Raw genomic sequence first — 13,986 nt, forward strand, 5'->3', positions numbered from 1 at the left:
GTTTTTACTCCACATGCCCTGAAGTTTATTTCTAAAGTTCAATAGTTCAGCCTCTTTGACATTCTTCCTTCAGGTATAAACAAATGATTGGACCATACTATGCAATTGCTTACTAAACTGCTCTTGCTTTAAAAGAATTATTTGAACTCAATTTTGAGTTATATTACCACAAAAGAAAAGAACTAACTCAGTAAACACCATTTTTGAGAAACTGATAAGTACTTCAGCTCATTTAAAACACAGTATTTTTTTTCCTCTGGCTACATCTCCCTTTCTCTAAGGTACTTAAAAATGTGTTACCAGAGAAGGACAACTTTTACAAAAATATTGATGGATAACAAATCTTGGGAGGGCATATTGCACAGTAAGAAGAAATGTCTTTTTTTTCTTCATAATAGTTCTGATGTAATCGTTAACCTGAATTACATGTTAGATACTTCTTCACACAGAAAATTTACCTTCTCCTTTCCAGTTGGTTTGGCTACAAATGTAGAGAAAGCCACACTAACAAGTTTCTCAACACCGGTGAGCATGTCCTGTACTGTCACCTTGATACTGATCTAGAATGAAAAGAAAAATAAATAAGTAAACATTCAGCCATCCAGGTAACAGACAAGATTGCAGCAATCAAAATTCAGTTGTGCATTTCACTGTTCTTTCGCTTTTGGATAAAATCAGCATTTTAATTTATTTTTAAACAGTATTGTTCTCTCAGTGAAATGAAAATATAACTTTTTTTCTGGGGCATCTGGGTGGCTCAGCTGGTTGAGTGCCCAACTCTTGATTTTGGCTCAGGTCATGATCTCATGGTCCGTGTGGTGACAGCACAGAGCCTGCTTATGATTCTCTCTCTCCTTTCTCTGCCTGTCCCCTGTTCATGCTTTTGGTCTCTCTCTCAAAGTAAATTAATTTTAAAAACCACCTTCTTTCTTATAAAAAATACACATTTGCCACGGAAAATTTGGCAAACATAAAAATAGATAAATGATACAAATGGAATGTGATTACCCAGAGTAAATATTATTAGTAATATTTACTACCCAGATTAATAATCACTAATGTTTAGGTGAATTTTCTTCCAGTTCTGTGTGTATGTATTTACATAAAGTTATCATATTGTATTTACAGTTTTATGTTATAATTTTTAAAACTGGCATTATCTGACAAGCATTTTCTAATCCCATTATTACTATATTTGCTTTTGGAAACAAGATGCTAATGAATGCCTTGTAGACCATTAGAGAGCATTAAAGAGATGCACCATAACTTTTTTTAATCTTCAGTCTTCGACTTCTATAACTGAGTTAACATGAACAAATTGCATCATGTTATTTGTAGCTTTGTTGCCTTTTTCAGAAATGTTATTTTCCAGGAAGAGCAAGAAGGGGGCTGGGACACTTTGTGGTGACGCTCTAAGGGACTGGCTATCCCTGTGGGAAAAGGTCTGAGGCTTAGGTCCTGAGGATTCCACCTTGTAGAAGTACTGGTAAACTCAGGAATCTGTCATTAGATTCTGGCTAATGAACACTTGCCCTGCATATCTCTGTAACACTATTTTCTTGGACTCATGGGCAACCTCAAGCCTCTTAGTTTAGCACTGTGTTACCAATGATAGACAACAGCTCTTTCTACATCTTAACCAACTCCCTCATGTGCAAAAATAATCAGTAACCCACAATTCATTTTACATTACTTACCTTTTGAATGCAAATGAGTATCTGCATGGTAACACCCAACTTAACTTGATGGTGATTAACCAAATTTAAACTATCCATTCTCACTCAATCCCACAATCCTGGAGAGTTTAAATGAGTTCTGAACCCCGTCTTCTGTTAGAACAGTTAACTTAGTTATGTATGATGACCAAATGTCTCAGAAACAGATACAAGGGGAACTTTCACTTTGTGTCAGGAAAGAGGTCAGATTGGAATTACATCCTGCAGAAACAACTAGAAAACTGAACCAAGGAAACAACCATTTTCACACATCACAGACAATGCAGGACTGTCCCTCCTGAGAAGAGGGAAACAGGTGAGAGGAGCACTTGAGTTTCTGGGGCTCTCAGCCAGAAGGCAAGTCCCAGACTACGGCCAAGGAGGGGAAACTAAACCTTCCTGAATCGAAGAGCCATAAATCAAGGAGATCAAGGCAGCTGAGATTTGTGGGCAGTTTCAGAAAAAAGTGGAACTACGAAAAGAAAGAATTCCAAAAATATGCACACAGTCCTGTTAAGTGTTTGGGTTGAGGCCAGTCTGAGCATGCACAGGGTGGAAGCTTACAAGGCCAGAGGAGAGCACTGTGTGAGGCAGAAATGACTCCTGGGGAGGTAACACGAGCAATCCCAAGAACTCATGCAGAACTGAGAGTCTGGTGTTCCCGCCAGCCAGACCTCTCTGAACACACAATATACAGAGAGACTACAGAAGACTTCAACTTGGAAGAGGGGCTAAATAAGCCCTATTCAAGGCTAGGATTTACTTTCCTTGGGATCAGAAATCTGTGCTTTAGGGGTGCCTGGGTGGCTCAGGCACCCCAATTCTTCAGGTCGACTCAGGTCATAATCTCACAGTTCATGAGATTGAGCCCTGCGTCGGGCTCTGTGCTGACAGCTGTCTCTCTCTTTCTCCCTCTCTTTCTCTCTCTCTCTCTCTCACTGTCTCTCTCTCTCTCAAAAATAAAGATTTAAAAAAGAAATCTATGCTTTTAAACTCACCAGGTTTTTCTTTTTTCTTTTCTTTTCTTAGCTTTTAGTTAAATTTTCTTTGGAAATCCTAGCTTTTCTCATAGAATAGGAGGAAAAGGAGAAAATAAAAGCAGCTATTATCCATGTTTAGGCTGAAAATAAAGGAAAGTGCTGGCCTGCAGTAGGCAGGCTGCTGTGTGGCAAAGGTCTAGAGTCCACAACTGAGAAAGAACCATCATGAATACTGCTGACAGAGCTAGCTTTTAACACAAACATTTCCTTTCTGATTTCAAGTGTCTTGTATTCAGTTCAATGGATACTGGGGGAAAGCAACTAACTCAGGCTAAAGCCATCACCACTAGGTATGGTTATTTCCAAATAGCTCTGTTGAATAAAAATATGAGTTTAATCAGTACCTTATAATGCGGCCTTATTTTGGAAATAGGGGAGCTCAGATATAATTGGTTAAGAGGAGGTCACAGCAGAGTAGGGTGGGCTCCTAGTCCAATGTAACTGATGTCCTTATAAAATGGGGGCATTTGGACATAGACATACACACTCCGAGAACACCGTGTGAACATGAACAGAGAGATCAGGGTGATGCAGCAGAAGCCAAGGCAAATCATCAGAAAAGACCACGGAGGCACATTCTCTCACACAGCCCTAAGGACCGACCCTACAGACTCCTTTATTCCAGACTTCTAGCCTCTAGAGCTGTGAAACAATAAATATCTGTTGTTCAAGCCATCTGGTCTATGGTATCCTGCTATGATAGCCCTAATAAACAAATAGAAGTTCCTACGTGTCTTTTATGCCCAAAGATCAAAGGGACTGCTATTAACCAACCAAGAAGTTGCAAAATGGGATCCAGTAACTCCTTTTCTGCTAGTTTAATCAGAACAGAGATTTCAAAAGTTCCTGAGAATGTTGCATTCACATTTATGGTAAAGAAAATAAAACCGAGTGGATGAAGAAAAATCTTTTTTAATTTTTAAAATTTTTATAGTTTGTTGTCAAGTTGGTTTCCATAAAAACACCCAGTGCTCTTCCCCACAATTGCCCTCCTCCATGCCCATCACCCCCCTTCCCCATATCCCCTCCCCCTTCAGACCTCAGTTTGTTTTCAGTATTCAAGAGTCTCTCATGCTTTGCCTCCCTCCCTCTCCCCAACTCTTCCCCCACTCCCCCACCCCACTTCTCCTCCCTAAGGTCCTCTGTTAAGTTAGAAAAAAAATCTTTGAAGCTTCCCTTTTCACTTCAGTTATTCTATCTTTCAAAAACTAGTTAATTGTGGAGCTAGAGGGTGAAGAGCTGGAGACCAAGTAGAGTCAGGATAATTAAGAAATAAAACCTATGGCTTGTAAAAAACCAAGAGAGTGCCCTTCTCCCTTATATGTCTACTTCCTGTGTATCCTTCTATACAAAACTAGCGCATCACATTTAATTTTAGTAGCAGAGTTGACTAAGAAACTCAAGGTGTCCTTATCATTTACGTGTGAGACTGACTACAGGTTCAAGCGCCTTCTGAAATTCAGAATCTCATGAACTCCAAATAATGCCAGGCCCCCTGCTCTGCCCTCTGTACACAATGAAAAGAGGGCACCAATAGGCAGAGATAAGAAAAGAGGTCTCTTACCTCCATGCTTGTGCTGAACGCTCTGGTAACTTTTGCTTTGATGGTTATCACTTGTCCAACTCTAGTTAAAAAAAGAGGGGAGGGGCTTTAGTAATCCTAGCAATTCTTATTTCAGACCTAAAGATTCACTTAAATGCATATGCAACCCCTCCTTATTGCACCGATAATGATTATGCATGAAGCTTGAGGTTAATGATAACAGAAAGACACAGCTCTACAAACAGATGCCAGTCATTGTAAACCCCAAGTATGTTGGCTGCCTACTTCCATTCAAACAGAAAGGGGTCTTCGCGTATATGGTGTGCAAAATGACTTCCAGTCTGCAGCAGATACTTTGATTATATCACAGCTGTTTCCTTAAGGCAAGCAAACCTATACAAATGACATTTCTTTTTTAAATGTTTGTTAGCAAATAAATGGAGAAACATACAAACAAGCAAGTGAGCAAACTGATCAACTGTACCAGGTTTCCACGGACCCTCAGTGCTGCTAGATGATGCATTCACTCTTCTTTTTATTAATTTTTTTAACGTTTATTTATTTTTGAGAGAGAAAGAGACACAGAGTGTGAGTGGGTGAGGGTCAGAGACAGAGGGAAGCACAGCATCAGAAGCAGGCTCCAGGTTCTGAGCTGTCAGCACAGAGCCTGACGCGGGGTTCGAACCCACGAACGTGAGATCTGACCTGAGCCGAAGTCGGAGGCTTAACCGACTGAGCCACCCAGGCGCCCCAATTTTTGTCCTTTATCTTATTCTCTCCTCACTTCACCCTCCTCCTAAGTGTTCTTGACCATGATTCTGTCATTTCTATAAAAATGACTTTCAAATCCCCATCTTTAGCCTGGACATCATTCTTGAAACTCAGAGACACATTCCAAATTCTCTCAACAGACTCAACTAATAGTTATGGAGGCTCTCCTAGACTCAGTGTTAGCTACATCCACACACATTCCCAATTTAACTTAATCTTCACATCCAGCACATGCAGACACAAACTAGTTTTTCTTTTCTTTTCTTTTCTTTTTCTTTTTTTTATATTGTTCCTTTCAAAGTTCCTAGCTCTGTTTGGTAAAGTTTTTAGAAGAGATTTGCCATAATAGTGGCAGGCAGAGTTAAGAGTCCCTCTCCAAAGCTACTATGATACTTTGTACTCATCAACTACTAAAATGTTAGGCTTCTCTGTCTGGCAGACTTGAGGGGGATGAGCAGAAGGTGCTATTCCTTGTTTTGTGAACCTGTCCTGCCTTTAAAAGTAAGAGAAATCCATAGCACCTGGTTTTCTACCACACCAGTCTCTTGAGACTGAACGTCAAATGAATGGAATAATGGAAATCTCAACTAAATAAAACCAGTTTCATTGCACGGCATTCAAGGTCTTCTGCTATGCAGCCTCAGTCCACTGCTGGGCATCACCTCTCTGCAGACCGGGCTCCTCCTGAGCACTCTCTGCTCCATCCACCTTGGTGCTTAGGTTTTTACAAGTGCCTCATCCTGTGAAGTACTTTCCCTATTCGCCAGATAAAAATCTATACCTCAGTTAAGGCACACGTCAAATGCCTCCCCTCTATGGTGAAACTCTCATTGATTCCCTAGTCAAAATGTGCAACTTTTAGACTACTCCACAGAATGGAGTTTGTATCTCCCCCAAGGGCTGCATCCTATCATGCTTTCTATTCTGATGATTATGCGTTTGTCCGACTCTCACCAGACTGGGTGACCACTCCATTTCAAAACTGTGCCATAATTGAATATTCATGTATTCTATTGAGTCCACAGCAGTATTTTTTGTATAGGCAATAAATATTTAAGAATTTAAAAAATATTTGATATGGTTTATAACGAAATGTATAGTTTTCTGTAGGCAGCTTTCAATTTTCTCTTTCTATGGCTCAGGCCCCACATAAAAATTTCATGAAGGTCCCTTTCCATGGTGTTAGTAGCCACAAATGCTTTTTGATAACACAAACACAAAATGGCGTAAAAGAGCAAACCCACATTTCCGTGATGAGGTTACTAGTTAAGTGTAAGTTATAGAATTTAAGTTTAGAAAGTACGTAATAGATACTTTATTACAATACACTTTTGGCCTTCCTAAATTAATAATGGCACTTAATCTAGTCCTACATAAGTTTGGATTTATAGTAATTCATAGTTTTGCTGTTATACAAACACCTATTAATTGTTTCTACTTCAGGTACAATCATATAGCTAGAATGTGAGCTTAGTCAATGGACCTTTATCTGCATCTGCGAGGCTCTAGAATGTTAAGGGCTCTTCCAGTGACACTGCAGCTGCCCTATAAGAACAAGCATTGGGAAGTGTCTGGTAAAAGTTGCTGATCACAAAAACAGAAGCATGGGTTGGGAAATGCACTGAATTAAGCATGAGAAGATCCCGACTCTAAGGCCCCTCTGTCCCCTAGTTTGCTTGGGGCATTAGGCCTCAGTTTCTCATTGGTACAAAGAAAAGGTTGGGTTGAACTATACAGGTCTCTCCATGTCTAGGATTCTAATTTCTACCAGAAATTTCTTCTGTGTCAGCTTTGAAGAAGTTATTTCTTTAAGCATGTGGTTTTATTTAACTTAATTTTGTTTGTATCTAAATAAATAAATGCCAAACAGATCAATGTAAACAATATGGTTGGAGAGATAAACTGAGAATCTCATTGGATAAAACTACTCAGGGCTTGAAAACGATGCCAACCAGCTCCATGGTCCTTAAGAACCATCCAAGACCAGAAACAGAAGGCCTTCTCACTTCCTTTTTCTTATAAGTTATGTTCATGTCTTCAAGGATCAAGATATTCAGAGAAAAACAAAAACAAAAAACAGAGATACAAACATAAAACCATATAATCCTCCTTAAGAACCCATATAACCCTAATTTATTACAGTTATTAGTATAAACTATTTATTTTTTAAATGTTTATATTTATTTATTTTGAGAGAGTGAGAGAACACGAGAGGGAGAAATGGGCAGAGGGAGAGAGAAAGAATCCCAAGTAGGCTCCCTGCTGTCAGCACAGAGCCTGATGTGGGGTTCAATCCCACAAACTGCAAGATCATGACCTGAACAAAAATCTAGAGTCAGATACACAACCGACAGAGTCACCCAGGCACCCCTAGTATAAACTTTTTAAACAAAAAATAGTTCTTAATTCTTTTCACTGGAAAAAAACTAGAAATAATGACCAACCCTATATAAATAAGCACATTTTCTGCCCAATTGTGATCTCTACCTACTATTTCTTTTGAAGAAATTTATGACTAAGTTTTTGTAAGGAAATGTAAAAGACAGGCCCATCTTGTCAGCACTGAAATGTATCAAATATGTCAAAATCCATGAGCTTATAATGATACTAAATAAAGGGAAAGAATTAAGATTGTCTTTCCTGGACAAACTTTACCTAAGGGTAACCAAGTAATTAATGAGATAAAGAGTCTCTCCACAAATATTTCAGAAAATAAATGAGGAACAAACAATAGAATTAGCATATTATCATTTTGCCAATATCTAATGAAATAATGGGTCTAAGTAATGATCATTAGACATTATGTGCTCTTGACAAGAACTTATTTTACCAAAATATCAAACTTTCATCAGACCAATTTTTAGATGTAACTATCATTTTCCAAGATATACAAAGGGTGGGTGAATAGGTTAAACAGCAACACAATGAGCAAATACAAAATGTGGTAAACTCTATAGAAAAAATGACCAGGTTTCTTTTTAAAAAAATAAACTAAGGGAAAGGAAAGAAGAGAAAATTTTATGTTAAAAGACCTATCAACCATATTCAATCCTGATTCAATAAACCAATTGTTTAATTTTTTTAAAAATATCTTTTGAAATCATTGGGAATAATGATTTCTGTTAATGGTATTGCTATTATACTATTATGTTTTCTAAAAGAGCCCTTATCATATAGAAATATATAAGAAAATATCCACAAATGATGCTTGGGATTTCCTTTACAATAATCTAGGTGTGTGTGGGAGTGTGGAGAGGTAGTGATAAAACAAGAATGTCCATGAGTGGATTATTATTGTAGTTAGGTAATGGTCCTTGGAGATATACTGTACTCTTCTCTCTACTTTTGTGTGTGATTGAAACATTTGTTAATCTTGAAATTTTCTATAGCAGGAGATAGTAAAGCATATATATGCTCCCATACATTAAATGTTTTTTATAATTTAACATCTGTACTCAGATGAATTAACGTTCACCCAACAACCTAATGATGAAATTCACCATAACAGACACACTTATTCTCATTAATTATTCTTCTTGTAGAGGAAGGAACCATTAAGAGTCAGCTTTTCGAAATCCAGCTCGGCCTCATACCAGAATGCATCTATTCAGAGAGCTATTTCTCAATAAAATCAGGACTATGAATTTCCACTTCAAAGTGTTTACTAAAAGTAGGCCCTGCAATTACTGTTTTCCTGATTTCCATTAGGTCAAATGTTATTTATTTAATTAAAAAGTTGGATCACTGACTCCAAATAAATAAGCATAGGTAATGCAAATAAATATATGTTGGGCGTGAGCCAATAAGCCCAGGAGAAAGGTGTGATAGAGCAATGCCACTTACCTAGCCGTCTCCTCAAACTGTATGTCGTCCACGGAGGCCGTAACGCAGGAAACCCCAGCATGTTTTTCAGCTTCAAAAATAGGTAAAAATGTGTTACATTAATACTTATGTTTAAATATTTCAGCATTAGGGAAAAAGAATAGAAGTTGAGTGGATTTATTCTAGTAATCAGCCTCTGGTTCAGTCAAGTACCAGTATGCCCACACTGATAGAGGATCTAGATCGGTGACAGTTCTTTTGCTCTGCAAGTTGTACTTCTACTGAATGGAAATTACTGTATTTTCTTCTAAGTTTTAACTTACACTGTCTTTGATTTGAAATTCAATACCAATACCTAGTATATCTAGCTATTTAAATTGCAATTTTAGTAAGTTAGTGCCAACTTTAAATATTTTGTCAGATACTGCCCTTCTTTTGTCCTAAAAACAATGCATCAAAGCTGTATCCATTATCCCACATAACCAGAAGCTGATTATACTTAGACCACTTAACAAGCATAAGCACTGAATAGTACGGGAGACACTGACATCAGACCCCAAATCAGAGAGTAGCATTTCTTGAGCACCAGAGAAATATTCAGCATCTATTAGGTATTTAGTCAATATTTATTGTTCATTATTATCAAATGTGGTATGCAGTAATTATGTTGGAGAGGAGAGTACTAAATGGGGTGGAAAGAGGTTAGGGAAGAACCCTACCTATTTCCATATACCATGGCTGCATTCAATTTGTGGAGAGATTTTTTGATTTGTTGATTTTGCTTTCTATAAAAATATTAGAACTTCTTCTCTTTAGGAAAAATGTTGACATGTGCTTCTGTCAGAATTTGATTTTGACGAAAAGTCATTTAAAACCTAAATAGACCGCACTGGATTTTTAAGAGCTTTTAATCTCATTTTAAATTTGGAGACCTCACTCTTGCTGCCACATCATGAAAAAGAGACAGTGCATTCTACTGAAGCTGTATTCTTTGTGTGGATGACTTTAACTATAGTAATAATTGGTAGTGCCAGGTAAAGAGACGTGAGAAAATATTCCAGAGAGCAGCTATGTAGAATACTCTTCTCTATAACCTAATTTGCAGGAAATTTGACATTCTGGTTTTACTAGTTGGAAATAACTAGCCGTTTTTCCAAACATGCACATAATACAAACTGAGTTACCAGAAACCTAACCATAGCAGTGTGTGATTGATGGAGAGGGGATGGCTGCCTTCCTAGCTATAAAGTTTAGTGAGACGAAGGGCATGTCAAAGTATCAGACTCTAGAAATGCTCAAGGTGGGCTCAACTGAATTCAGCGTATCAAACATTTGTTAAATTCCTACATATTTCCAAACACTGAGCGGAGTCAGGCTTATCTCTTAACAAGTCTGCGCAGTGGCAATTAGAGAGCCAGCCATAGGAGGTGCTGTTTTAGAGCTCAAGATTTCCAGAGACCTACGGAGCCTGGCAATTACAGGCTACACCACACTCACGAGGGGGTACCTCACAGACATTTGTTCCAGTTACCTGACAGGAGAGAACAGGCTGTTGAGTTTGCCCAACTACTCTGGTAAAAACAATGTTGCCCTGTAGGCCAATATGAGTGACCAATTTTGAATTATTTAAATGATAACCAAAGTGCAATAATCAACAAGACTACTTGTATTTTTATATATTTTGATTGTATATATCAAGTATCTATTATGTATATATAGCACTATACTACATTGTATTAGGGATCATGAACAAATATTATAATAATAGTTGCCATTTATTAAGCATTTATTATTGACCAGGCACTGAACTAAGTATTTATGCATGTCAATTACATGAGGTTGGTACTGTTACTAGTTTCATTTTACAAATGAGGAAATCCAGGCTTAGAAAGATTGAATACAATGTTCTCAATAGTGATTTTGATGACAGAAGCAATAGGAACTCTCAGAAAAGACCAACCAAGGAACACTGTCCAGAGAAGTGCTTAGCTAAAGATGGACTGCAGATGCTCAACAGCCATGGTTACACTATAGACTTTAAAGGGTCACTAAGTTAAAACTAAAAAATGTAAATATGGGGAGCCAACACAGGAACGCAATTTTTATGTGTGATTATATGCAATTGTTTGTTTTCCAAGTGTGTCAGATATTCATTCGACAGGACAGGCTTGCTCTGGTTCTTGCTTTTGATTGTCCTTCATACAGTATGCTAATAAAAGTGAAGAAACCCTAAAGCTATTATAATTTCCTGGGGAAACAGAGAAGCTGGAAACAGTATGAGTATGTAGAGGAGGAAGCAAGTTAGAGAGAGGTATCAAGAGTGGATGACTCCTGGGGCACCTGGGTGGCTCAGTGGGTTGAGCATCGGCTTTGGCTCAGGTCATGATATCGCGGTTCGTGGGTTCGAGCCCCGCGTCAGGCTCTGTGCTGACAGCTCAAAGCCTGGAGCCTGCTTCACATTCTGTGTCTCCCCCTCTCTCTCTGACCTTCCCCTGTTCGCACTGTCTCTGTCTCTCAAAAGAAAAAAAAAAAAGAATGGATGACTCCTAGATTTTTGACTTGTGTTACTGGACAGACTGCATGCCATTCCTAAGTGAGTGAACCCTGGAGAAGATGCAGAAATGGAATAAAGAAAAGGGTGAATTTGTGATATCTCAAAATAAGAAATGGATATGGAGGTTGCAGAATGACTCAGACAGGCTTTCAATCCTCTAGGCTTAAGGAACTACTAGAAAAATACGGCTACTGACAGAAGTGAGGTTTAATGCCAAAATGACAGTGAACATATTTAATTTTTATTTAAATATTGAGAAGTTATTTCAGAATCTACCAGTGCCTGGGATCTATGCAGAGCCTTAGGTCTATGACTGGGATCAATATTTATCATGGTAATGTGCCTGTAGAAAAGTGCTGTTCAACAAGCAACTCGGGCTGGGAAAGTGTCAGGAAAACAGGTTTTTGAACTATTCCTACCACAGAAAGGAAAGCACTGTGGTGGAGCATTTCCCTGCCACAGATTCTGTTGTACGTTGGCTAATGTCCCTGGCTTATGTGGTGCTTCTCGCCACAGAGTGTTTAACAAAGGTATTTCCATGTTTCCAAACTAACTTTATCATAAATGTTTCTTTAATGTTGTATTATTAGTAACATAGCTATTAATCTAAAGCAATTGGTTATCAGCTGAATCAGTCTATGGTCTAAGTTTCCAAAGATGTAAATTTTTGACAACTGGTAAATTTTATGACAATTGCAGCACAGCAATTGTTTGTTCATTACAGGACAGAAGCACTAAATGATCACTTCATTATTTACATAATATATTCAGTTGCCTTGGCAATAGGCATCATTTTTATTAGCAACCTTAATGATTTTTAAACTTGTTTTCCTTAGATGTGAATTAATTTTACATTTATGCTTCCATTATTTATGTTATTATAATCAACCTCAAGTACTGATAAAAACTGTTAAGATAGAAACCAAACAGACTTATCAACAAACAGAAAACAAATGAACAGATTGGCATAAATATATGACTAAATTTTTTGGACGGCTAACACACAGGGAATTAGAAACTCTATCGCTACTCAGTGAGGAAAGCGGTTTCTGCCATCATCTGAACTTTACTTTTGTCCTCTGTAAAATAGGAATCCTAAGATACATGATCTTAAGCTCCTTCCAGCTCTAGTTTTTAATCCTAACATACTTCCCTTCACAATATACCTTTGCCGAGTCTGTTAAGTGCCTTATGCAAAGCCTCACTTCATTTTAGAAAAGAGATTCCAAGTTTTGGACCCATTCATCACCAACCTACCTATCTATAAAGGCAGAAGGTTTTTATTTAGCGCTTACTATGCACTGGAGAACTAGCTTTACTTACATGCGAATTGGCCAGGCAGAAAATAAAGAGGTGAAAAGATCAACACACAAAATAATTACAGATTTTGCTAGGGAGTATGAAGGAAATAAAAAAAGGGCATTCTCCTAAAACTGCTGCAAGGGTACAAAGGTAAACAGGTGGTCAAGAAAGACTTCTCTGAGGAAAGGCTGTATAAGCTGAGATGTAATGCATGCAAAGGCAAAAGAAGAGCATAATGGTAAAATGAGAAGCACGTGCAAAGGTCCTGAGAGGAGACGAAATAAGGGTGTAGTAGCAACAAACTGAATGCAGAAGCAGATATAAGAAAGGAGTAACCTATCAAACCAGATAGTAAAGAGGTTTGCAAAAACGTAAACCAATAGCATGCCTTTAAGCATATTTTTATTACTGTTGAAAATTAGTTACTTTTCAATAAAATTATGTCATGGGTTTATTGTTGTTGTTGCTGTTTAATGAATCCATTTTAAAAAGATACTGAGGGGCTCTTGGGTGGCTCAGTCAGTTGAGCATCAAAGTTGGCTCAGGTCATGACCTAAGAGTTGCTGAGTTTGAGCCCATCGTCAGGCTCACTGCTGTCAGCGCAGAGCCTGCTTGGGATCCCCTCCCCTCCCTGAGCTTCTCTGTGGCCCCTACCCAGCTTGTGCTCTCTAAAATAAATAAATATTTTAAAAAATAATAAAAGATTTTGAATACGGTCAATATCAACAAAATAGCCCACATAAAAGCTCGGGGTCCCCACTTATTTAAAGGGGAGTCCTAAGGCGAAAAGGTTTGAGAATCACTGGTCTAAGTCATTCCCGGTGTTAGATGAACTCCCTCAATCCTTGGGGTCCCCAGCTGCTCACAACTGTAAATACCCCCCACCCCCTTCCTCTGTCATCTCACGGATCCCGGGTCCAGGAACGGTGCGGGCTGCGGCGCTAAGCGTCTGCTTCCCGAGTGGGGTGGGACAGCCCGCACCCCTGGTCTCGGGATCCTCTCGTGTCCAGACACCACCACCCCACACCCCAGTATCCAAGCCCGTCCGCCAGTTCCCACACACGTCGAGGCCCCTCTCCCCCACTACCAACATCCCCCCCCCCACGGCGGCCCCCAGCGCTCCCCTCCCGGCCCCCCAGTCCCCGTGGGCCCCCTACCTGCCAGGCAGGCGGTGGCATCGATCCACTTGAGCAGCTGCCCCGCGCTCAGCTCGCCGCGCGGGTCGGCGTGCGCAGGCTG

At 39.0% G+C, this 13,986-nt stretch overlaps 1 protein-coding gene across 1 annotated transcript in view; it reads right to left on the reverse strand.

Moving 5' to 3' along the window:
• Positions 1 to 13,986, reverse strand: part of ACOT12 (acyl-CoA thioesterase 12) — a 56,211-nt gene that overhangs the window by 27,444 nt on the left and 14,781 nt on the right. The window contains exons 5-8 of the mRNA XM_029941223.1: positions 13,905 to 13,983; positions 8,913 to 8,982; positions 4,320 to 4,380; positions 459 to 560 (exon numbers count right to left, since the gene is read on the reverse strand). Coding sequence (XP_029797083.1) covers positions 459 to 560; positions 4,320 to 4,380; positions 8,913 to 8,982; positions 13,905 to 13,983 — 312 coding nt within the window. The remainder of the gene's footprint in view (positions 1 to 458; positions 561 to 4,319; positions 4,381 to 8,912; positions 8,983 to 13,904; positions 13,984 to 13,986) is intronic.

This window comes from Suricata suricatta, chromosome 6, assembly GCF_006229205.1.
Source record: "Suricata suricatta isolate VVHF042 chromosome 6, meerkat_22Aug2017_6uvM2_HiC, whole genome shotgun sequence".
NCBI classification, from domain to species: domain Eukaryota; kingdom Metazoa; phylum Chordata; class Mammalia; order Carnivora; family Herpestidae; genus Suricata; species Suricata suricatta.